The sequence below is a fragment of the Physcomitrium patens genome, chromosome 16 (genome assembly GCF_059467195.1).
Source record: "Physcomitrium patens ecotype Gransden chromosome 16, ASM5946719v1, whole genome shotgun sequence".
In the NCBI taxonomy this organism is placed as follows: domain Eukaryota; kingdom Viridiplantae; phylum Streptophyta; class Bryopsida; order Funariales; family Funariaceae; genus Physcomitrium; species Physcomitrium patens.
The window spans coordinates 11,310,783-11,336,398 of NC_143425.1; the positions used below are offsets into that span (position 1 = coordinate 11,310,783).

The window sequence follows — 25,616 nt, forward strand, 5'->3', positions numbered from 1 at the left end:
TGGCTTTCTTCTAATAACTATGGATGGATACACCATAGCTCTAGGAACTAAATCCATATAAAATTTATATTATAAAATCATTGCTTATTTATTATATATATATGCATGCCTACACACATACATATCCAAATTCATATATATATGTATATGTATATATAACTTATAAGCAAAGTTTTTTAAAACATAAGTTTTTATAAAAATAAAACATATCAAATATCATATTATATACAAGATAGTCTCATAATTTCATAGATGATAAATTAAAGCTATCATGTTCTTAAGTCAATAACAAAGATTGGTACAAAGATTTTAAAAAATATTTTGGATATATCTTCATTAACAACTATATCATACTTTCAAGACATTTTCACATATCAAAAATATAAAAGAAGAAATGTAAAACTTACGGTGAATATTATGATAAATAAGCAGTTCATGTGAACAGATGGAGACCAACTTTTTAAAGCCTTTGGCGCTGATGACGTGGCGAGGGAGAACAGCTGTTATCCTTTTCCACCTCAGCATATACACCCTTATACTGCCCTCGTGGCACTTTACCTTGAAGGCTCTGTCTCATGGAGCTCCCGAGAAATTAGGGTTTCGACGTTTTCTCTGGTCCTGGCGAAATCCTAATCTGCGAGGCTGTGTCCCTTCGAATCGGCTTAGCTGCGAAATCGTGCAACCATTGTAGACTGGTCTATTCGAAGGTGTTCGGGTTATGGAGCCGGCGATGTGACAGCGCAATCACGATGAGTTGCCTTTTTTTCTTTTTTTTCTTTTTTTTTATTTTAGGCAGTCGGGATTCTGAGTTTAGGGTTTTGCAGGTCCTTCAACTCCCTCGCTGTGATTTCTCGGTCTGGTTGATCGTTTCGCTCTGCTCTGAGCGCGTGGAGCAGCATGGACCTGTCGGCAGCGGGTCGGGATATACACGAACTTGTGGAAGCATTTGCGCAAGCGGAAGAAATGTCTTTGCGGCAATTGAAGGAGCTTTGGAAGATTCGCGGCTTCTCCTTCATACACGAAGCGTGTCCGAAGGATACTACGCAGGCGTTTTTCATGCAGTCGTTGTACTCGTCTGCGCTTGGGCACGTAAAGTGTGTGGAAAGGACTTTGTCGTGGAAGCTCGGTGGATTGTTTGTGCTTTATTGCTTGTACGAGACTCAGTATGTGGAGCCGTTTTACCTGATTTATTTGTCTTTGGAAGACCTGGAGAGGTTGCATGGGTTGGTCAAGGAGTTGCGGCGCATTGAGCACGCAGAGGCTCTGAAGGTCTTGCGCACGATGTTGCGTAAAGAAGCCTTCCTGTTCGGGTGCGTGTCTGTTGATCAGAAAAGTATCGCTGACGCTTGTGAGAAGCTGGCTAATCAGGCTGCTGCTCGCCTGAAGCACGCCCGTTTCAAGTTGTTGGCGAATGTTCCTTTGCAAGAACATATTTACCGTAGCTTGACTGAGGATTTGTCGTTGGACTCGGTAATGTCCCTCGTGCGGGACTACGCTGAAGCCAAGCAGCAGGTCTTCACAGGGCTTGGGGTGTTGGGAGATGATAGGACGGGTGCTGTTCCTAACTTCGCTGAGGAACTAAGGGAAACAGCGGACGATTGGGAAATTCAAAAGAAGGATCTGCTTTCTATTAACGGACTGGAGATTCCTCCTCTTAGAATGCAACCTTCACAACCCAAGCGCAAGCGCCAAAATGCCTCCGAGATTGTGCAGAAGGAAGAAGTCGGTGCTCCTACCGAAGAAGACCTTCTCGCAGATGAGATTCTTGGACTTATTGATATGGAGTGATACAGACGTGTAGAGTCTTCATTTTTGAAGAAATGATCCTCCCTGCTCAGGCTCGATAAGAAGATCAACGATCCAGAAAGCTATATAGAAGAACGTTGTCCTGTCGACTCATACTTTTCATCGTCAAGGGGTCCTCAGTGCCATCTTAGCTCAGTTGGCAGAGCCCAATATATTTATTCACAGGTCTTTTCGAGTTCTTGCATTGCCTTACACCCAATAGTAGATGATAGCACGACATATGGGTCTTAAATCTTTTTCCTGTAATATCAGCTGATCTACCGTTTATCCGTGTCTCATTCCACAGTCGCACCATTTGTGTAATGTTGTCTATCTCATTGTCGTTTTCTTGCAGCTTGGTGATTCCTTTCGAAAGTCCAGGACTGCCGGGTTTAATTTTTCGTAATGGAATGAGGGTGGCTTAATTGGATGTAATCGTACTAGATTCATGTGTTTACGCGTGTCTGTACAGGTAGATGGAAATACGAACTGCCGTGTCGATGGGCTTAAGAACTTGAATTTCTAGGCTTTCGAAGAGGTTCGAGTATATATGCTCAACACTCAAGTAAGTTGCGTTGGAGAAAACTTTACTACTTTATCAGTGAAGCATTGTGCCCTCTTTCATTCAGATGAATTTGCATTCCGCGGTGAACTTTTAATGTTGAATGCTGTTTGCTATTTCCTAAGTAGATTTGTAGCGTAGTTTCATGTTTCCGCGCTTGAACAAGTAAACCTTCAGCTTCTTAGTTGTGCATTCACTTCAATCCAATGTTTGGAATTAAGTGGCCCTAGAGGAACTGATACAGTCCTTAACACCCTATATCTGCCTTTCTAGGCGACCTGAAGAGCTTGCAGTCGTGCCGTCCCGGGCTTCTTTTTAATGGCACAAAATCCTGTTTCTAAGTCTACTAATTGAAATTTGTGTCATCTAAGAACTTTGGAGTTGCCGTTTTCAGGTATAGGTGCTCCCTCCAAATATACATTTCGCTTCGCTCTTTGCGCAAGGTTGCAGTATACAAGAGGCGGAGCACTCTCATCAACACTTCGTTTTTGACTCTGAATTAATTACATGAAGTCTGGTGGATTTGCGCTTGAGCGAAACTTTATGTCTCTGTTTACTCGCGGAGAAGATTGTGTTCAGTATTCCTTACTGGTATCACTTGTTGGTGATTATAATCGTCATCTCAGAGAGTTTCGTATTAAGGCAACTAGTAGAGAGAATCGTTTGGCATAGAACTACTTAAGGCAGAGAGGGAATCAACTTCATTTCATGTTCGACGTTTTTCTGCAATTGCACAGTGCCATGCAGCTGAAAGAGATAGTGATGGGTGACCACAGGCCTTAGCAAGTCTAGATGAGCTATTGATCTAATCAGGCTTTTGTGGAGATTTGCGTTGCGAAAGCTGTGGAACAAGGCTCGTGCATTTTGTATTTTGTTTTTGTTTTTTTGTGTTTTTTTTTGTTTTGGTCTTCTGAAGAGTCTTCGAAGTACCTTCTCAACCTTTTTCGTATTAAGGCAACTAGTAGAGGCTTGTTAACAGAGTGAAAGTTGAAATTTTAATCATTTTGGTTAAATTTTTACTATTACATGTTCAAAAAGTCGTGGATCTACTTTTTCTTCAAAAAAAAAAGCAGAAGCATAGTCCGACATACTTCAAAACTGATCTAAATTAGTGAGAATTGGTATTTCTCCTTCACTTTGTACTGGATGTAGGACTTTTGAATAAATAATCTTACGCTTGAAGACTTTTTTCAGTTGGTCCACCTTTCAATTTATGTCTTATTGTTATACTTTGTAAATTCACTACATTCATTATATAATTACTCCATAGATTCCGTATGTGGACACTCTGGTTATTTACTGATGTATTACCTGTGTATCAAAACTTACAATTAATCTTCATTGTGCGAAAGTCAACATAGGTTGGTTGAAAGTAAAATTTAGTAGAAATATCATAAAGATATGGATATGTTGTAGCTGACAGATTTTAAGTGTTTTCCAGCTCAAAGTGTTGACAATACATTTATTAGCTCCACTTCAACTTCCATACATATAAATGTATAACCACACTTCTTACACTTGCATCAAGGGGAGTCATGTGTGGATAGATATTCTTGCTAAATTCCATCCATTTAAGGATTTAAGCAAAGAGTTTTCTTTTTTTTCATCCTACCTGCCAACAAGTAGCAGGCTCTTAAGTATGGAACAATGTTTGGAATCTCCAATCTGATCCATAATCAATTAATAAAGCTACAACAATGCAAAATACAAAAAAGCTTGGTTAAAGTGAGTAGAATTCATGTTCATTAGTGTTAGATACAAGATTTAACTTTAATTGTGTACAATACGCCTGTAGCATATATTTTTATTTTATCAGTTTTTTTTAAATATATATATAATAAAAAAATCAAGTTAGATTTAAGATTTTGTTCAGTTATTTTTGGTTTGAAATGTAAGATTATTTTTTATGGTTGAAATTTGATCATTTTTTTAGAATTTAAAATGTTAAAAATCCTTAACACAATGTTGTAACTTCTCAACTTATGTCATCACGAAAATATTCTACATTTTTGGCATGGAAGTGCAAACTCAAGATACTACTTTTAATATTCTTCACATCTTTTCTAGTGGCTAATCTTATTTTATTTTAATTCAACTTGTATTTCACAGCAAGTTGCCTAAATCCAAACATAAATATTTTAGATATTAATCCACTTTAAGAAAATATAAGAAAACATTTTATAAAAATCTCTCTTGTCCTTAGTCATTGAAAATTACTCGTTTAGTTATGTAAAAAACGTTTGAAACTGACACGAAGATGGATTGCGCAGAGACAACCACCTTCATCTGGTCGATATTAGACAGACAGAACATTCTGTGTTTAGTGCATTCGGTGAGTGTAACTTCTTTCAGGTCAGGAACTAATGTACCGCCATGGTGAAGCGTTCATGATAAAAGAAATGCCATCTGGATGCATTACTGATACTGAGTATGCAATCCACTATTTCTTTATAAATCCTTCGGTGGACTCACTGCTGAGCCACATGTCTTGAAAATTCATTCGATTGGACTCGCTCACTGCAACATGAGGCATCACAATTTAAGGAAATTTTATGGACGTCTGGAGGTGTATTTTATGGCAGTACTACCATGGAACAGCGAACTTGTGTGAAACCAATTGCACCCATGTCAGTAAGTGCAGAAGAAAGAGTCTAAATCAGCAATCTCCAGCCCTGGTCTGGGCAGCTATCCAATTTGATGATGTAACATTGATCATAGAATCGACAGTGAGCTTCTACACTAATATGTCTGCTCAAGATTTAGAAGGCTTTTATCCTTGATCTATTAAATCTACAGCTCGTCATGAAATCAATCAAGAATCAAATTACAATGAAAGCTTACTCGATCAGTGTTTTTCTTCAAAATGGGAGTATGGATGCACTCGTGGGCTTGGACAATGCAGGCAGGTATAGCTTGCAGCAAGTCGCAGCTGTTCAAGTTCTCCTTGGGTTCAGTGCCGTAATTCTGGATACTCAAGTAACGCTTCCCGGATGATAAATATCTCCTGGATCAGATTCGAGAAATTGAAAGGTCGAACAGCTGCATCAAGAAAGGTCTCATCATCCTTTTGTGTTGCCGTTTCCTCGGCTATTCGATGTCCTTTCTGGGTCGTAATGCCAATCTCAGAGTAGGCCTTAACAGCTTGTTCATCCCAACCCTCATCGTCCACATCGACAGTCTCTGCATCAGAAGATCTTTGCATAGCAGCTAATGACTTAGCCTCTTCTTTTTCCCACTCATTCCCATCCGATTGACTATCACCTTGTTCATCGAAGTCGAAATCTTCTCCGAACTGGCCATTAAATGCTTCCATTTCAGATTCAAATTCTTCCTCGTCATCTTCCTCGTCCTCATCCTCGTCTGCATCCTCGCTCCAATCTCCTTCAGCTTCGTCAGTTTCATTACTTTCCCCCTCCTCGCGGCCAATGCTCTCGTCGAAACCCACTGCCCCTCGCTGCTGATCTTGCTTCATAGCTTGGATAGTGTAAGGGCCCAGGAGCGTAACTGAATTGGCGGTAAGCACATGTTCTACGCACTCAAGTTTCCTGTTCTCACTCAAGCCATCAAATGCGACACTCGCTTGATCTGCCGTCTCGCTAACATCCACTCCAAGCAACTTGCAAAGCCTCTGAAAATAGAAGTCCTCACCATCTGGATTCAGTAATGTAAGCAGCCCTTCCAAAAACTCATTCTGCGGCTCAAATCTTACTTGGTACGCAGGCCTTTTGACATAGATAAGATCGGGACGATACCATGCCACACATTCTGTGAGGTTTTTTCGAAGTTTAGGGTGAAGACCAAATCCCAGTGTCCATTTATCCAGAACTTCTCCAGATTCAATAGCGACTTGCGCAACCAATGTCCATTCCTCCCATGGTGGCAAATCCTTCAGCTTTTGAACCTGACGCACAAATACGAAGTAATACTGTATCCCAACGCTGGCGTCCATTTGATCAACCCGTTTCCCATACCCTACCATGGCATCTTGAATGTCTCCCAGTTCATGCTCTTCTTCGTCTCTTACGCTAGAGAAGAAAACAACGAGCTGGTCGCAAAGTGTACCTTGCTTAGGAGTTCCAACGCAAACTCCCTTCCAAGCATGAGGACCGAAAGGCCCGTACTTGTAATAGTCATCCGGCATCCTTTCACCTGGAACTGACGCCCAAGGTGTGACCTCTTTCCCAACTTTGAACCTCTCGTTAGTGTTGAGCAACAGCATGTCCTGACCAGCCCAAGAAACTCGCTCTTTGGGCTTTGGACCTTTCTTGGGTTTAACCCTAGAAGCATTCTCGGTTCCGTCGTCAGTGTCACCACTCTGCGTTGATTTGGACTTTCCAGGGTTGGCATTGCCATTGCCTCTAGTTCGGCTGTTTCCTTCTAAACGTCCTTTTTTGTCTAGATTGCGCCACTTCTTGTTACGTCCGGCGTATGTCCTCACACTTGATCCTCTCTCTGATACCTCAGATCTGAGAATTGCAGCGGCCCACCTCAGTGACTCTAAATTTGTGAATCGTGAGGGTCCTATACAAACAACTGTACATCGTAAGGATTTCCATTTGGAGAAAATTGCAGCGGTGCAGAAGGCCGAAAAGATCTATGATCAACAAATAGCCACGCACAACTGCTGTTAGAGAACAACAAAATTACCAGACCCTGAATTACCTTGTGGGCATGTTGGGATTCCCAAAATACCAGTCAGCTCAGCAATCCCAACTTGAGGTGCTGATGACGATCGCTTACTAAAGAGAATGTCCTTAGCATAGGATGCAACCACAAATCTTCCATATTTCCCCCTGCGCTGTGCAATGTTGCTATGCATACGTCCAGCAAAGAGGGGGCAACATTGCAAGTATGGAGTAACACTTCTGCGGTGCTTCAGCTGGATTCCAGAGGGCAACGAATTTAGTTAAAATCACGTGCCAATTTCTGTAGTCCACCTTTAGGACATGAGTAATGCGACCAGAAGCAACATCTATTCCGGGAGCTAAACCATTTAGACAACGCATCTTTAACCTCAGTAACTGCATATTGCGCCATGTGCATCAAAAAGCATTAATCCTAAGACCGTTACCGCACCGAACTATGTAGCAATTGATATACTCGAAACTGCAGAGTCCTCAAATGCGAGTCCAACAAGAGAGACAACCAAGAACAGGGAATGTAGAATGGGTGAATGTCGAAGACCTCTAACCTGGATTTGAGAAATAGAACATTGAATTAGGAAAGATTTGATCTCTTTCCTGTTACTTTGAGAGGTTTCACTATTGCACCTTATTGGCCCCGCAACACCAGGTGACGTTGCAGCCGCAAACGCCATGGAATGCTGATACATTGCGATAATTATGATCCCATGGCTCAACGCTGTGAATTCACCTCCTCAGTGGCTCCAATTCAATAAGGCAGAGTGCCGTGCAACAATACAACTATGGAATCGAACTATGGAATTATGTCGTCACGAGAGCACGGCTTCCCAAGCCTTCACAAAAGCGGGTACATCAAGCTACAATCTTCCTCTCCAAATTCAAGAATTACGTCTTCATTCAGAAAAGGTACATATCCTGATCCCACCTTAACGCCACTATCCTTGGTTAAGGGAAGAAAATTACGAATAGGTCCAGAGCTATCTCAACTACCACAACCTCATCCTAGGACCCGAGATCCCAAAAACCCACAAACCCACCTCACTAATAGGCCTAAAAAGGCACGTAAGGCCTAAAATTACACTTCCTCGGAAACAAACTCCGCGTCTACTCAAAACGCTGCGACGTTCACCACGCTCACATCCGAAACTCACACTCTGCTAAAGCAAACGCAAGGCTCAGCACGCATTGACACCACAATAAGGATATGACGAAACAGAGGTAAAACACGGCAACATACTCAAGGAACAAAATTGCTATATCTGAGCTGGGGACAGCATCAATCAATCGCGGAATGGCGATGCAATTGCGGTATTATCCATGAAAGTAGCAGCATAAGAGGAATGAATTGGGGGATAATGCTTCCAACCTCCTCCTCCTACTCGGGCCGGCACAGACGTCGCAGTTTCTCTCGCCTTTCATGGGTTTTGGGTTTTTGTATTTAGGATTCGGATCGTCTTACCGTGCCGTTCGGTCACGGTCGTAGGTCGGGATGCACGGTCCCACTTTGTGCAGTGTGAATGTGATTCCGTTTTGTTTGTTTGTCCTTGATGGAAAAAACAGACATTATCCTGATTAACTAATTTCATGTATTGTGATTTTACACTTATTCGTCTCTCCTTTGTTGCTCTTTTGCAGGGAGCTATTTCAAATTTTATTTTCATTGATTGTCTAGGTTGTGATTTTAGAGGGATTTTCAAATAATCCACGGATTGTGAAATTATCATTTTTTTCACACTTTTTTCAATTCTATGCTCTTTAATAATTTTTTTCATCATCAGATCAAGTTATAACACACTGATCCTTTATTCGAAATTTTAATTATCGGGATAAAGTTAATGTACATTTTGAGGCATAAGTATGTCACATCAAAAGATAACTAAAAGAAAGAGCTAAGTATGCGATTCATGAAGTTTGGATAAAAAAACAAAAAAAAAAATCTTAAATTTTTGGACACTACTATTACAAACCGCCATATACAGACATACATATATAAACATGTTATGAAATTTTACTTGATATATATATATATATATATATATATCTAGCTAATTTTCTAATAGCGATTTTTTATAAATGTCCCACAAACCAGCAATAATATGATTCATTTTTTTTTCACATTTCTTTTTTGTCACATTTTCACACTTATGAAATTGTATCTCTTTTTCATTGTTTCATTTTCATTATTATAAAAAAGATGGTTCTCCAACAAAGAAACGCTATCAACAAATCACATAACTTTGGTTGACAGCTATTATGTATTCCCACGACTTCTCTACCCACTTTTTTCCTTTTCAGGAGTGAAAAAGTATGTATTCTATTGTGAATCTCAGTTACATGGACGTGGACGTAGAACACCCGACGAACGAACGAACGAACGAAAGAACGAGCGGATCCTTCGTCAACGGAGCATGACGAATGAGGGAAAAAAGGTGAAGCAGCTTCCTCTTTAGAGGCCAGAGAGGGAGTTTCAATCAATAATTGTTGCTGCTGCTGGAAAACCAGCACATTCATTCCTCATCGCCGAAGTGCTTGCCGATCATTGTCGCCCAACTCACTTCTACAGCACAGCAATCTAGTAGCATTGCAAAACAAGTGCCTGAGTGATTCAGAAGCTGGGTGGATGTTAATTGGAGACAGTGTAGGAAAATGCAGCTCTTGATTTCATGTTTTTTTGAGCCTTCCATAACCTGCAGTGACTTGCATCTTGGCTGTTGTGAAGCTGCATGCATGGAGTGAGAATAATTTTGAGCGGCTGGAGATAGCGAAGTGGGTTGCTTCGGGTTTGGCACGAGGGAGGAGACGGAAGACGAGGGAGGCATCAGGTGAAACGGTGTTGAGTGCTTGGTTGTGCCGTGAGGACGAGGTTGCTGCTCTTGCATACGTGAGTGTACGTTTTGGTTTGGGTTGATTGGATTAAGCCGGAATCGGCTCCATGGATGTTGTAGTGTGGGTGTTGAATCAAGTTGCATAGAGTTTCTGGAGGAAGTTTCAATTGGATTGTGTAAATGCAGCGGAAGAGTTGTGTGCTGCGCATAAACCTACACCATGGCGAGGTTCTCATGGCCGGTATTGGGCGTAGCGTTGATTCTCGACATCACTGCTTTTGGGCTTGCCTTGGGCGCCATGGCTAAGCGCAGTAAGGTCAGTTTGATATTCCTCTTCGTACATACCAATGTTACGGATCGGGTCGCTGCATTATGCATCGACAATTCTTCCCCACAAGTCGAATGCATGTGTAGCTGCTTAAGGTTGAATGGATTGGATGTCTATAATAAGAGGAAAGGACTGTCAGTATCCTCGAGGAGTAAATTAGTGAAGAGAGTATCAACGGATTCCAACATCCGCACGCATACTGGGGAGTCAGATCTTTCAAGTAGTGAAATAGGGTCTCTTTAGTCATGATAGTCAGCAGACTGATTATGACCAGTATCCTCCCTTTTTTACCACACTTTAAACTTTCTTTTTGATAAAATAAAGTAAAACATTGTTGATAATTCACCCTCATCCTCGGAGTTCATCGAGGGCATAAGTGTAATTATTTTTCTCTCAAGGCAATGGTCTGATTTGAGAGACAGTTGCCAAATCAAAGTGCGCTTGTTCGGTGCAAATGGTTATTATTTATACATTCGCTCACCTTCAAATCATGTTGGTTTCTGCAGGCAAAACCAACTGATGCTGTTCCTGGGTACCTCACTTGTGAGTACACGAAAGACACAGCTACTGGTCTAGCAGCCTTGGCTCTTGTCTTTCTCTTCTTTGGTCATGTGCTAGTCACTGTCGTTACTAGCTGCATGTGCTTTGGAAAAGCTGTTTACAACGCTGGCTTTTCACGAGTTTGTGCAATTTTCCTCTTTATATTCTCCTGGTAAGACCCTTCAGACATTCTCAATACTTCATGTGTTTTTCTTAAAATAGAACCAGGCGATTTTCAAGCATTAGGTCACTGCCCTGCACGTTTTGGGAGGAATGAACGTGGATCGACTTTCTGATCTCATTTTGTTTTTCTGTGTTCGTTGTTATCGTCACAAGTAGTCTGCGGCTTTTGAACTCAAAGAAAAGGTTGGCTTGGTTGTTGCAGGCTTACTTTCATCGTTTCTGAGATAATTCTACTCTACGGTGCAGTTGTGAACAATATCCGAACAAAAGGTCAAGTCGACATTGGAGTTGTGGGTGAAAATGAGAATTACTGTAGGCAAATGAAGAAGGCCATCTTTGCTGCAGGGGCCGCCTTCACATTCTTGACAATGGTGTTCAGTCTGTTATACTACGTCTTCCAAGCTAAGGCTGAAAGCAAAGACAACAAATTGCGATCGTATCGAGGAGGAGACGATCGCTACGGTGAGCACAACGGCCCGTCTATTAATATGACAGCTTACAACTAGAGCGCCTCATTTGTTTATTTTTCTTTTTAGTCTAGACATGGTACGCTCTACGAAGTAATTTTTTTTCAGGAAGTTGTTAGAGTATTCATTTGCAGCCAGATTTCAAGTCTGTCCAAAAGGTTTTCAGCCTGTTAGAAGAGTGCCCAACCACATGAAGAAGATGCATGGAGAAACTGCACAGTATTTTACACAGAATGTTTAGTATTTTTCATTCCAGGTTTGCATTTAGTTCCAAAAGTGTCCGGTGACAACATGGTGCCAAATTACCCATGAACATGCGTTATCTGATTTATGCTAGCACGTAATATAATGCCCAAGAGGATAATACATTCGTTAGAGCGTGGGACACAACACAAGTAACCCAGATGCAATGACCTAGAATTCATCTGGTGTGTACCTTGCCTGACGTAATCGGAAATGGTATAGACTGGTAGAGAAGTGTTATAGTTAGTTCTCATAAGATCAAAACCACCATTACACCGTTCACGCAAGAGAGAAACTGAACACAAATCTTTTCACGAATGGCAGGATACATAGATCGTCAATATACAATCTGGCCACTCCCTAACCTACACTAGACGTCGGCTTTTCAAGTTGCCATTGATGAGTCTATTTGCTAACTATAAGACTACCCTCTCCTAAGCGTGTGTACATTAAATTACAGCAGATTCTAAATCTCACTTGTCTATTGCGGCAAATAAATCTGACCAAGACGCGCTCTGGCATCGCACGCAAATAAAGCACATCTCTCCAGTAAAAAGAGAGCTCCACTGTCATACATGAAGTACCTAAAAGGAAGTTGGAGAATCTAAACAACCGCATTAACAGTGCTATCAATTTTGGTAGCTAAGTTTGATCGTCTATCAACAATACCCGGATGTCCCTCCTGCAGAGGAACAGGCGTATACGTATGGGCAATGCTTTCGGCAGATGGCTGAGCTTTGGGAACGTCAGCCGCCACGTACAAGGACACCACTTTGATCGATGGATAATAGTTTTTCTTGCAGAACATATAGAAAACTACAGTAAGAATGGGTAGAACAATCAAGAAGGGCGAAAATGGGAACTCTTTGATTCCAAAGTAACCAATAGCAGTAATCTGAGCAACGAACAGGGCTGCCAGAACACGATTGTGGATGTGCGGCCAAAAGCTTCCATGGCTCTCAAAGTCGGGAACATGGACGTTCAAAGCCTACAGGAGACAACGACAATGCATCTACATGAGCATACGATTAGCAATTAGTGATGAATAGCAATCAGCGAGTATTGTTCAGTAAGTGAACTGACCTGATTACGCATGACTAACCATCCGAGACCGAAGTACGCTGCGGCGAAGATTAGGATCAGGGGTGCAATGACTGCGTAGCAAAGAGTAATGGTAAGAATGAGCATGTCACTTGCAACACTTTTGTGGTACTTGAATGCCCCAGGTGCCCACGCTTCTCTTACTTCCCTGTCAGTCTTGCACTTAAATTTGCGCTTGAGGTGGAAAATGATGAACGGAATAATTCGTGATAATTCCAAACCGTAACCAACAAAAAACCTGCCAAAGCATACAGATAAAATATTAGATTACGAATAGTCAATGATAACGCCGTCAATGCAACCTTGATATGATGGCTAAATAATTCTCGGGCAAAGTTTCAATCAAAACAGAACGGCTAAGAGTACAGTGAATTACCTGAGAGCAACATAAGTGATGAAGTAACTGGCAACTGGTGGCAACTTTGAACCCAAAAGTTGCACCACTCTGCTAACTGACAGATTAGACTGATCTAAAAGGACTTGAAAACTGCTGAGATTAGAGAAGACGGCGCCGAAGATGGTCACTCCCAGAAACACATTGAATATGACGAAATAAAAATATTTTGCTGAAGCTGATCGCACTATTTGAGACTGTGCTGGGAATCCCTCGAGCCTCGACAGGAGAATCAAAATATGCGGTAACAATGCGAGGAAGAGGATCAGAGCTAGTTGGGGTAAGTATGCCTGCAAATCATCCCACATACGCATACGTTACATAGACTTCAAACAAAATTTGCGTTTGAACATTCCGATCTTTTTTAAAGGCAATTCAAGCATGTGTACTGACAGTAAATAGTAAACGATAAGAGTACTTATACACAAATACATCCGGTTTTCAAATGCAGCGCTTACTTGGATAATGTTTCCGAGGACTGAGATCCGGGTAATGGATCTGATGAAGGGTAGAAGTTCCTCCAAATTTTCGAGTGTTGTGAGAGACGCAACAAATGAAATAGGAATCATGTAAAACACAATTAAGAGAAATGTGAGAACAGCGACGACGCCTCTTCGAATGGCGCGCTGCCATGCAGGTATATGTAGATTTTTCCAAACTACCTCTTCGGGTTCTGGTGCTTGAGAAACTCTCCACCTCAGAGCATGAGGAGCATGCACCACCTGCGAAGTATACCCATAGAACATGAAACGTTACATGTTATTATAAACATAAAGTCCATGTTTAATGCGATACAAATGGCATTTGAACATTATGCAACGTCGACAAGCATTCGTAGCACCGCACCTGAGAAGCTTCAGCAGCAGAGCGCCGGTCACTGAAAATGACGAATGCAGCTGCCTGTTGCATTTCTTGGAGTGTGTGTCTTTGCTCAGCTTCCAGTTGTGGATTCATTTCCTGGCTTTTAGCTCGCCAGTAGTCGATGGAGTCGACCTTGGGGCCCAACAGGCCCATAAACCCGGTCTTGTGCATTGGGCGTTGTCCAGCACCATCACCCTTCTGCTTTGATATCTCCCATACACCTTCGGCGTGCTCGAGCTTCCGCAATGCGTCTTCACGGTCACTGAATATCTTCCCAGCCTATCCAAGACACAGAACTCGATCAAGACATGTCATTTCAGGAACCAAAACCAACTTCAGGCGTCCAAGTTTAACTTGTTAAAAAGCCACTTCGAAATGGCGAGACATGTAGCTTCAGCCAGTTTAACCTCAAATTGAACACTCACCGGTTTGATGTCATGTACAGGTTGCACGCGACTGAAAACACCCGGATGAACTCTGGCGAAGAAGTTGACTATTTGATCAGTTCTGCTCTCTTTGCCGACCGGCTTCGGAATATCTCTGACCAGAACAGTGTACTGCTGGGGGCGAGCAGCTGCATTGGCATTCGCCCTGTCGCGCATGTAGACAACACGACGGTAGGATTTCCACAAAACGTAGTACGTGGCGAGAGAAACCCAGAACATTCCAAGCATGAAAGCCCATATCTTCGAACTTTGTGGCTGTTCCAATTCCACGACCACGTTTGAGTGTACAGAAAGAACAGAAGAACGTGTCTTGAACAAGAGCTCTAATCCCATAATCATCGTAGTAGCTAAGAATCACCCTCTGGTTTATTTGCATTTTGCATCGAGTTGTACTTGAAACGAGGATGAGTATCATGGTTTTGAAAATAGCATACCTCAATGTTACCCATGCCCAGATTGTCGATATTGGTGTATGTGAAATTTCCATCCATCATCCGTTGCTGTTGATTATAATTGCTTGTTCCCGCAAGGGAAAGTAAGATTGGCAAGCAAAATATGGCCGAGATCAGAATTATCTGAAAAGCTGAACAGAAAAACGGCGAATGTATGATTAGCGTCACCATTTGCATTTAAAGACATAGATTGCCAGTCAACTTCAACCACCTAACTGAAGAAACAACTGTCTGTCAATACAGGATTTACACTGTATTGATGATGGAGCCCACTATCAGGCTGTTTAAGAAATTTCAAGAATTTCATGTATCGAAAATCTGCAAAGCTCTTGAATGTTAAACGAGAGCACTCCATACAATCTAAGACAGCGAGGTCTTTATTTACTACGGCATTCTCGAGCGAAATAACAGAACATACCTGCGGTGAAGAGGTGCATGTAAACTGCTGCATCTAAACCGGCTGTAGCGACTATGTCATCTTCTTTCGCTTTGAAGGCTTCTCTGACCCATGCGAATGCTCCACCGCGGCGTTTAGCCACTGTTGGCCCATCTTCACCCCGTAGTACACGAAGAGGGTAGTAAATCACAGCGTTCCCGGGTCGACGAGAAAGTATTGCATAGACTAGCCACAATACGAGAAAGACGATTAAAGAGGTCACCAATGACGTAATGAACGACGACTGGGTCGCCATGCTGCGTCCAACTCTCTACCCTCAGCTGTCAATTCAACAGTGTGTTCAAGTTCGATACTTTGATGTCTAGTGAATCGACCACCCGTTATGTTCACAACATACTACTACCTGTCAATCAAGTACCAACTTAAAACTTCAAGCATTGAAAAACACTCGCGCGACTAATATAAAATCAGCAAACAGCCTCGTCTAACAACCCAACCGTCTCCATCACCACACAAAGTCTAGACAGCTTCAACAAGGATCCAGAAGAAGATCGAATCGAGCCAAGGTTTACAGACTCTCAGCTTCCCCACTCAGCTATTTTCCACATTCCTAAACACCCACCGCGCTAACTACTCACAACCACCTTCAAACGGTGATAAGAACAGCTGTAGTATAGCACAGACGTGAGAAAGATCAGCCGATCGATGCCAGGAACACGAACGACCGGGTAAACAGCGGCAGCAGGATGGAATCAATTGCTGGCGGGATCTGCGAAACCACTGCTCGCAGCAGGAAATGGGAAGTGTGAGGTTGAGAGGGGACTATGGAAGCGGCTTTGAGAGATGCGCAACTCCAGCACCGACCCGCAAGAGCCCCATGCAACGTGGAGGTCTCCTCGCTGGAGCAGACACTCGGCAGGTGGAGGCGTGAGCTACCAATGAAAACCTCCTCTTCCTCAACTCATCATTTTCACGTGGGGCGTTCAGTCCCCCCCCCCCCCCCCCCGGGAGCTGGCACCTACACTACCTCCATTTCGGTGGATGTGGAACAGGTTTACTCATTGTTAATTTACCTCCATTCCATATTTCTAGCATAATCTGTTACAGTGCAAAAATAACAATTAATGGAGGTATTGAACGGCTTTTGAAGTTCACTATTCCACACATTCTCAATTTAGTACTAGAAGGATGTGCTCTTAAAATTCCATCTCTATATCATTGGTGTGTTTTTATTCTACTGTTCATGTGGCTTCGGTGGGTATTTTAATTTTTGACCTTGGGTTGGTGCTGGAATCTTTCATGGATCAGGAAACATGTAAAATTAGTGCAAGGTATGCAAGAAAAATAATTGATTCGTATGAGTTGTTTGTATAATGTTTTCTTTGGATGAAACCTCATAGATGGAGGGGGAGGGCATCTACTGAATCTCCACCGAACTCAGTCGGGGCGACCTCGTAAGTCGGCAAGCAACACTTGTCACTTCTCTGATGGCCAATTCACGGCCATGACACCGCATCCTGCCGATTCCGCCTTTGCGGAAAAGTGAAGCGCTCTGTTGTTCACCTCCTAGTGGCACAAGTCTCTCATAGAAAGCCTGTATGTGTGTGTCTTGGCGGGGATACACTTCACCGTGGACTTGATCCCGAGATACTTTGCTCATGGTGGTGCTGCCACTTGGTTTGTGCAAATATGGGTTTTGAGCTGATCCTTGAGCTGTTCTCCGTCATCGGAGCAATGAAATTCGTGGATGCCGTACTTGATCGGACACACCCCCTGGTCCTGGATATCTCCACGAGAAAGCTTTTCGGAAAGCTTTGACTTGTGTTAGAGGCTTTGGATTAAAAGAATGAGGTACACGTGTGGCGTAATATGAACTGGGGGAAGAGGAACATGAGCACTCCCAAGCTGAATCAAAAGCTTTGCAGCAATGCGTGAATGGTGACAAAAATGTTGCATTAATCTGAAGGCGCATATCCGTAGGTGGGTTAGGTGAATTGACACCTTTCCCACTCCGTACTGTTCAATTCATCGTTCGTGTTCATTTACAAGGGACACCAAAGACGAGGTGTACACATTGCGGTGCGGCGAAAACAATCCCCGCGCTGCGACTTCACCGCAAGCCTGCTCGTGATGCAGTAGGGCTCAAACACAGTTGACTTGGTATTGCTCGCTGGATTAACAGGCCGCTCGAATGTCACTTTTTCGCAGGACACGGAGGGTTCTCCATCTGTAAAAAACGGTGTCGGAATCGGGTCCAGGATGGCTCACTGTCTGCGTGACACCTCCTCCCTCGCCTTCAAAGCCTCTCGGATCCTCTCAACCATCACCAAAAAACAGTTGGTAGAATGCTCCGAGGCTACAGTTCAGTCAGTTTTATGGCCACTTCGCAAACGTAACTCCTCCTCGTTTGTAGGTGAAGATGGGCGGGAAATCTACATTTGCATGTGGATTCAATACTCTTTGCCGAAATGGGATGCCTCTGAGGGTCCCCTAGCTGTTTGTTTGTTTGTTTTTTTTAAAATAACTTTTGACTATAAAATTAAAAAAGATTCGCTTACAACAACAATGAAGAGAGGTAGAAGACTTACCAATGATGGATAATAGATTTGAAATGCTCACTTAAAAAGTCCACATAAAAGGTCAATCAAAATTAACTAATTCCAGATTCACACACACAATTAGAAGCACAATCTTCCAATAGACATACCAAAATGTGAGGGTAAATTTCACCCCTCAATCTAAATTACAAGATGACCTCAATTAAAAATTGTTTGTAATTGGTGGTATGAAGTAAAACAAGCAAATAACAAGAATAAAAGAAGTACAACCACAAAACAAGTAAAAGGAGTGTATTCAAGCAAATATACACTTCAATACTTAATCATAATCTGTTCATTGGATTTTTACCAAATAAAAAGTAAAAAATAAAAATTTAAATAGTTATTTTTATTATCTTATCAATGATGTAAGAAACATATAAATTCAAGTTACTAGTTACATGAATAAGTGATAAAAGTTTTAAAATAATAAGCAAATAATTAAAAAATTAAGTAAAAATATTTTATTTCAAAAATAACTTGCTTATAGGTCAAGAGTTTGAGCCTCAAAAAGGCTCACATGCAGTGTATATGGATCTCTAAAAGAGGCTATAAGGCCTTAGTCTTATCCTCCTAATTACATTCAAGGTACTACAATCTATATAGAACTTATGCACTTCCATTCTTATAAAGATTACACTAACTGCTGGTCCTCCTATTTTCTACTAGTAAAACCAATATTTTTGTATTTTTGACTTCACCATGATATTCAATTGCATTCAATTATCCTGTGAACCTTGTGTGATCTTTAAATCTTGCTCTATTTCTTTATAATATCTCCCAATGTGGTAAAACTCATGTCTATCTAAGTCTTGAAAATTACTCTAAAAATTCCTAAAATATTCTAAATAAATTCTATTTTTTTATACTATTTCTTTAATACTAATATAAATTTAATGATATATTTTTTATCTTATTAATTTTTCATAGTAATAAAATCAATATAAATCAATTATAAATCTCATTTTTTATATCAATGATTAAAAAGACATGATGTTTTTTTTTATGCTTCTTCTAACTACTAACTAATATTTATGATCTTTTATAAATAATACATATGGATAGAAAGCCAATATAGATATTAATCTTAAAAAATAATCTTTAATACTCAATAATAAGTAAAAATACTAAATTAACTAAGATAATTGCCTCCAAGACTTATTAAGACTCCATTTCTACAATAAATATTTTTATTTTATTTTTTTCTAAGAATTTCTATATTATTCACTATATATTGTGATTTTAAGCATAATAATTGTATTTTTTTTGTACTAAATATCCGAATGAGTTATTTTGATGACTCTTACTTATTATTCCTAGAACTAACAATATCAAAAGTAATTCATAAAATTACTCACAAGAAAATTAGAACTACAAGAAAATTAGCATGATTTGAAGGCTAGGGAAATATTGAACTCAATACAAATTAAAATTCAATAAATTAGATATAAAAAGCTAAAGAAGCAATTTACCTCTATTTGAGCTAAATGGATCATAGTAGGAGATTGTTGTAATGCGGACTTCTTCTATTACCATGGAACAAGACATTAAAAGATTTGCATAAGATAGTATAATATAAACGGACATATCTTGAAGTATCAAAGTAATATAGTCATTTATATCCAAGAATATTATAAATATTTATATACTAGAGATAACTTAGTAGAAGATAATATTGAAGCTCAAAAATAATATCTCAAAAGCATGCTTAGATTACTAATACAGGATTAAAATACAAAAATTAGAAAAGGAGATTACAAAAGCTTACGTAAAAATAGCCACATCAAGACTCCTAAGAGAGAAAGCACCTTAAATTGATATGATACTATCTAAATTCTTCTAAGTATGCTGAAAAGACATGAATAACAATGAGGTGGCACTAATTAAAGAAGTCTTCAATTAAAGCATCCTCTCTACAAAACTCAATACAAAGAAGATTGTTCTAATACCTAAAACAAGGAATCTATTCTTAATTACTAATTACCATCTAATGTGTGTATTCAATATCATTTATATAATTATAGCAAATTTATTTGTCAATTGCCTAGTATAAAACTTACTTACATAGATATGTAAATCACAAATATGATTTGTGAACTAAAGATGTGTATTTGATAATATCTTCATTGCCTTTGAAGCAATGACTTATGTAGAGGAAAATTAAAAAGTTTTAATATTAATGCTTTTAGACTTCAAAAAAGCTTATGATAGAATTAGTTGGACTTTTCTACAAGATACTATGAAACAAATAAGTTTTTCATCAAAATGGATCTAATGAGTTATGGCACTCATTATAAAAGCTACAGTATTGATAAGAATCAATGGTAAACATTATCAACCATTCAAATTGAAGTGATCAGTAAGTCAAGGTTCTCCTCTAGTTCCCTACTTTTTTTTTATTTGTTATGAACGCTCTAGGCTACATGCTAGATGATAAAAATAATAGAATAGAAGGGCTAACTTTCCTTGATCAATCTTGCCACTTCAATTCTATGTTTGTTGATAATACTTTTTTATTCCTAAAAGAAAATCTCAAGAACTTGAACAAAATAATAAATGCATTAGAAAATTATTATCAAGTTTCAAGGACAAAAATCAATTGGCATAAAATAGCAGCAATATAGGCATTATAGAGAACTAAAGACTTTGAATGGAAACAACAACAAGGTTTCATATGGATACAACGATGAACGACAATGCAATATTTAGGATTTTTTATTGGATTTCATATATTACCAAAAGAGAATGGAATCAAAATAACTTGACAAGTTACCTTACACCTCATTAAGTAGAGATCCAAGCAACTCTCACTTACAAGAAAAATTATGATTATCAATCAAGTAATCCTAGCGTCTATATGGTATATAACTTCTTGTGTATTTATAGAATCTAAAGTCTTTAAAAAAATTAAAGTACTAATATGAAACTACCTATAATTTGACATTGTCACATGGGCTATACATGCTAAAATTCACTAGTAAACTATAATCCAGACTTGGGTACATAAGAGGTTGAAAGTCTTTGATTCTAAATTGCAAGCTTATGTTGTTCTTGCAAAATTGATAGTAAGAGACATGGCCTCTGACTTGAGCCTTAAAAGGTCTTTCTTCAACATCAAGTTGGAGAAACTCAATTTTGTAAAGGCAGAATTTGGTATTCTAGTCCACAGTAGTTAATGTACTTTAAAATCATTATGACTAATAAGGCTCTTATGTATGGCATAATATATGATAAGTGAGGCAATACATCTAAGTCAACCTATAATAAAACACTTTTTGCTACTTGGATGAGATCATGCATCAATCAATTTATAATAATATCTCATTATAAGTCTAAGATACCATTATATTGTCATATAATAACATGACCATTAGATGAAAGAAGAAAAAAAATATTTTATTATAGAAGAGCCTAATTAAAAATGTATTGTAAAAAAATATAGATAAATAATAGGTAGGTAGTAAAATCTATTAATATTAAAACTAACTTTTATGAAAATAGATTCTATTTATTTTTTAGAACCATAAATAAAACAAAATAAGATAGATTAAAAAATAATAGATATAGACATATGTAAAAATGATTTAAGAGTTTGTTTTAATAAAAATTACCTCAAAAATATAAGAATTGATATTTGAAGAGGACCAATTGCCAATCAGAGTCAAAATCAAATGTTGAGGCTTAAAATTGAGCACCTATGGCAATTCTAAGGTTCTTTTGAAAATTAAAGAATAAGATTTGAAAGCAGACTTAAGAAAGATTTTTTCATATTAATTTTATATTATTTGGATTAATATTAAGATTTTGAGAGATTTTTGAAATTAATAATATACTTAGTAGATTTAGATTTTGACAAATAAAAATAGATTTATAAATTTTAGGATTTTATAAATTTCATAGTACATATATAGGTGAAAATTAGGTAATTTGTTATTATGCTTGTTGTGAATATATGTGAAATATTTGAAGTCAATCAAGCAATTAGATTGAAGCATATGAGGATTTTTGTAGGTTACAATCTTAGAAATTTGAGATTTAGGATTAGTAAGTGATTCCAAGATCTAAAAATATCTACTACTTGGATTGAAAAAAAATTTAATAAGATCAATAAAAACTTAAATATTTACACAAAATCTCATTTTTAAAGGAATTAAATGGTTAAATAATGAGAAATTAGTATTAAATAATTAACATTCAAATCAAAGAAGGAAGGCAGCCAACAACCAAGAGATTTTGGAAGTTTTTTTTGTAATTGGTAAGTCCTATTCTTTTCAAATTTTTTATGCTTATTAATTACTTATTTATTGAAATTTAGATAAAATTTTAGTCAAGATCTATGATTCAATTCATGTTTATTGAGGTTTCAAATAGATGTAATAATTGATTAAAATTTACCTGGAATTATTTAGGATTTAGGATTTTATTAGGATTTGGTCTAAAATTAGGATTTATGATTTGATAATATTTAATTAGGACTTAGGATTTCATTGGAATTTAGTCTAGGATTAGAATTTAAAATTTAATCAAAATTTGGCCTATGATTAAGATTTAGGACTTTTTAAAGATTTGATTAGGATTTATTTAAGATTTGATTAGAATTTTTTTAGGATTTAGGATTTCAATAAGATTTTATTGAAATTGGTTTAAGAATTAATTAATATTTATTGAAATTTACATTAGGATTTGATTAAAATTTATTGAAGGTTATATTATGATTTGATTAAGATTCAATTAAGATTTTTATTTTTGATATTTTTTAAAGATTTTATATCATATATATTTAATTAAGATCAATTTTTTATTTCTTTATATTTCTTTTTTTAGTTCTTTAAATTTTTTTAGAATTAATTAAATATTAATTAATATAATTATAATTTAATTAAAGTTTTTTTAAGATTCTATTAGAATTGTTAAAGTCATCTTATTGCAAGTTCCACTTTTCTTTCCATAGCTTGTTGTCCAAAACATTCTCAAATAGACTTCACATAATATGACAACATGGAAACATCATATCGTGGACGTCTATCACCTATAGATGAGAAATGATATAAAAACTTGTGGAAACATCTAAGATACTACCACAAAAACTTGACATTGTTTATAGACCTTGTACTAATACATGAGGAGTAGAAAGACAAATACACAACTCACAAAAAATTTAGATATCATGCAGTTGTAATGGATATATGAATTTATTCTAATAAATATCTATATGATTAAGTAAAAATAGATAAAAATAGATTAATTTCATAATATCTTCTTACAAGCTTCATAGACGTTGCTTTGAATTTATATGTACTTATAATTGATTAATAGGCTAGAAACTTAGTCAACATGTTAGCTAAATGTCACTTGTATTAGTAGCTTATAGAACAAGCTAACTATATAGTTCACATATAAATAACTTGCCTTGCAAGTTAAGACATGTGTTTAGTAAAGTCTACATGTGTTGGAGGTCCTATAGAATATTGTCATGTAGCTCTTAATTAGAAAGTATATATTGAAGGAAGAATAAAGCCTTCTTTACTCTTGTGAATATTATTGTGTTATAATATGACTATATAGTAAAAATATTATATTAATATCTAATCATTTTTTTGAATGATAATTCAAGATATTTAAACATGGCTTTTATAAAAGCTTCTTAGTTTATTTTCTTGTATTAATAGCTAGTAGATTAAACGTTGGTTAATAATTTTATCTTTTAAGTTGAAAAACTCTTTTATTGCTTTAGAAAGGTCATAAATTAATAAAATAAATAAATAAATAAAACTATTAGAATAGATAAATAATTATTATGATTGATACTAGGATTAAGTTGAAGGTAGGATCAAACTAAAAAATCTTTAGGATAGATTGGATTAATATCCAAGGATTAACCATTGTCAAAAAGGTGAGCCTCCTTGAGAGAAATAAAGTTGTTAATTGCAAGTGGATTGTAAGAAGTACGATGTTGCTCAAATGAAGTCAAACATAAAAAGATATCCAAAGGCTAAGTACAAAATTTAGACTAATTTCTTTCTTGTGTCAAGATGTATCCAACCCTTAATTCAAATCTTAAATCAAAATCTCAACTTATTAAAATACCTATAATTCATTTATCACTAATACAATTTAAGAAAAGTTTGGCTTATTGAGCTTAATTAAAGCTAAAAACTTCAAATTTTTAAAGTCCATGAACAAAATCTTGAAGAAATGAGAATCAAAGCAAGGAAGAAAAAAATTAGCAGCTTACTATAGTTGCTACCTTAAAACCCTCGTCTACAAAATAGCTTGGATCTCCCTTGTCACAACTCCTCTTCTTGCATGCTAAGGCTTGTTGAAAAGCTAACAATGAGCTCTACCTTCTTCTAGTTTTTTAAAATAAGAAAAAATCTAGTAAATAGCATAGAAAGTTTTAAACTAGTCTTAAATTTTGGCACTTGAAAACTTTGGCAAATCCCATCTAATAGATTCATATAAATATCTTTCATTATAGCTCTTTTTCTTACATAAAATAGCTTATTAAAAAGCTAAAAATAAGATTCAGCTTTCTTTAATATTTTAGAATACAAAAAAAAATTTATAAAAATAAAAAAAATACAAGAAATGGCTTTGAAATCCCTAACTAGCCTTGAATTTCACCACCTAAAAACTCTATCAACCTCCCTCCTCTCTCTTTTCACAAATTCGCATAGTCCTCTTTTCTCATAGCTCCATCTCTTGCGTGCTATAATTTATTGGAAAATCAATAATACCATCTAACTTTTCTTAAAATTTTAGAATAAAAAGGTAATTTTTTTATAAGTGGCCTTCAAAATCCCAAACTAGACTTGAATCTTACTCTCTAAAAATTCTAGTAATTTTCCTTTTCCCTCCTTTTGACTCCCAACCTCTTAAATAATAATAAAAAATAATAAAAATAAAAACCCTTAATACCAAAAATTCCTATTCCTAACTTCTTTCTAATATCCATCTTAAACCACTATAGAGTTGGATATCTATCCTAAAATATAATACCCTCAAGCTCGAATAATTGTCAAAGACATGAATTAAAAGAAGATGCATAAACCTCGAAAATCTGTGTCAAGAGAAAAGTGACAAAAAATAAAAATAAAAAAATATGTATATTAAAAAGAAATTAAGATGATTATTGCTAAAACACAAAGAAAGTAGAATGTTTTGAAACTAAATTAGAAACAAGAAAGAAATTCATAAGAGTAAAGAAGGCTTTATTCTTGCCTCTGTAAATACTATCTAACTATGATCAATGTAACAACGTTCTATAGGAGCTCCAAAAACGTGTTGACTTTGCATGACATGTATCTTGACTTGTAAGACAAGTTTCTTACATAGATGCCACATAATTAGCTTGTTCTACAAGCTATCAATACATGTCACACATAGATAGCTTGTTGACCAAGTTTCTAACCTATTAATTAACTACAAACATATGTAAAGTCAAAACAACATCTAAGAAGCTTTAAGGAAGCATTTTTAAAAGATATTATGACATTAACCTATTTTTATCTAATTCTACTTATTCATATTATTTAAGTGGAAATTATAGTAAATATATATCCATGACATTATCTCCCCTTCTAAAAGACAAGTTCCATGAGGAGCGGTGATTATATATTGTCAAAGTCAAAGATGCAACAAATTATATTTGCCACGTAATGTGATCATTGTTCTCTTTGAAGGTAGTTGATAGGTCTTCTCAACCATCGATAATGTCCCATTTCAAGGTAAGAAAACCACCATGTAATTTGATCGTTGTTGGAACCTTTGTAACTTCCTTCAATCAAAACAT

General features: G+C 37.4%; 4 protein-coding genes across 7 annotated transcripts; 2 read left to right on the forward strand and 2 right to left on the reverse strand.

The window, feature by feature from the left end:
• The first annotated feature begins 563 nt into the window (after window positions 1-563).
• On the forward strand, window positions 564-3,540 carry LOC112293523 (uncharacterized). Its single transcript, XM_024543032.3, has 3 exons — window positions 564-1,971; window positions 2,258-2,350; window positions 2,742-3,540. The coding sequence occupies exon 1, from the start codon at window positions 898-900 to the stop codon at window positions 1,786-1,788; it is 891 nt and encodes a 296-aa protein (XP_024398800.1). The 5' UTR covers window positions 564-897; the 3' UTR covers window positions 1,789-1,971; window positions 2,258-2,350; window positions 2,742-3,540.
• A 967-nt stretch (window positions 3,541-4,507) lies between these two features.
• Window positions 4,508-8,384, reverse strand: LOC112293522 (uncharacterized). Of its 3 annotated transcripts, XR_002973050.3 has the most exons (4): window positions 7,539-8,384; window positions 7,010-7,226; window positions 5,189-6,868; window positions 4,508-4,864 (listed from the first exon to the last, which is right to left on the reverse strand). XR_002973050.3 is itself a non-coding variant. In XM_024543030.3 (3 exons), the coding sequence occupies exons 1-3, from the start codon at window positions 7,677-7,679 to the stop codon at window positions 5,298-5,300; spliced, it is 1,929 nt and encodes a 642-aa protein (XP_024398798.1). In that variant the 5' UTR covers window positions 7,680-8,383; the 3' UTR covers window positions 4,886-5,297. The 3 variants fall into 3 exon arrangements, 2 of the variants coding, with proteins under 2 accessions (XP_024398798.1, XP_090113113.1); XM_024543030.3 differs by lacking the exon at window positions 4,508-4,864 and having other exon boundaries at window positions 4,886-6,868; window positions 7,539-8,383; XM_090256987.1 differs by lacking the exon at window positions 4,508-4,864 and having other exon boundaries at window positions 4,886-6,868; window positions 7,618-8,362.
• A 1,073-nt stretch (window positions 8,385-9,457) lies between these two features.
• On the forward strand, window positions 9,458-11,588 carry LOC112292969 (uncharacterized). 2 transcript variants are annotated; one of them, XM_024541965.3, is made up of 4 exons: window positions 9,458-9,812; window positions 10,002-10,131; window positions 10,650-10,855; window positions 11,069-11,588. In XM_024541965.3, exons 2-4 carry the CDS (start codon window positions 10,036-10,038, stop codon window positions 11,370-11,372), a joined length of 606 nt encoding a protein of 201 aa, XP_024397733.1. In that variant the 5' UTR covers window positions 9,458-9,812; window positions 10,002-10,035; the 3' UTR covers window positions 11,373-11,588. The 2 variants fall into 2 exon arrangements, with proteins under 2 accessions (XP_024397733.1, XP_024397734.1); XM_024541966.3 differs by having other exon boundaries at window positions 9,467-9,871.
• A 279-nt stretch (window positions 11,589-11,867) lies between these two features.
• On the reverse strand, window positions 11,868-16,021 carry LOC112292968 (CSC1-like protein ERD4). The gene is made up of 8 exons (XM_024541964.3): window positions 15,249-16,021; window positions 14,813-14,961; window positions 14,358-14,633; window positions 13,918-14,211; window positions 13,530-13,793; window positions 13,054-13,361; window positions 12,660-12,915; window positions 11,868-12,564 (listed from the first exon to the last, which is right to left on the reverse strand). The coding sequence occupies exons 1-8, from the start codon at window positions 15,520-15,522 to the stop codon at window positions 12,181-12,183; spliced, it is 2,205 nt and encodes a 734-aa protein (XP_024397732.1). The 5' UTR covers window positions 15,523-16,021; the 3' UTR covers window positions 11,868-12,180.
• Window positions 16,022-25,616: the final 9,595 nt, after the last annotated feature.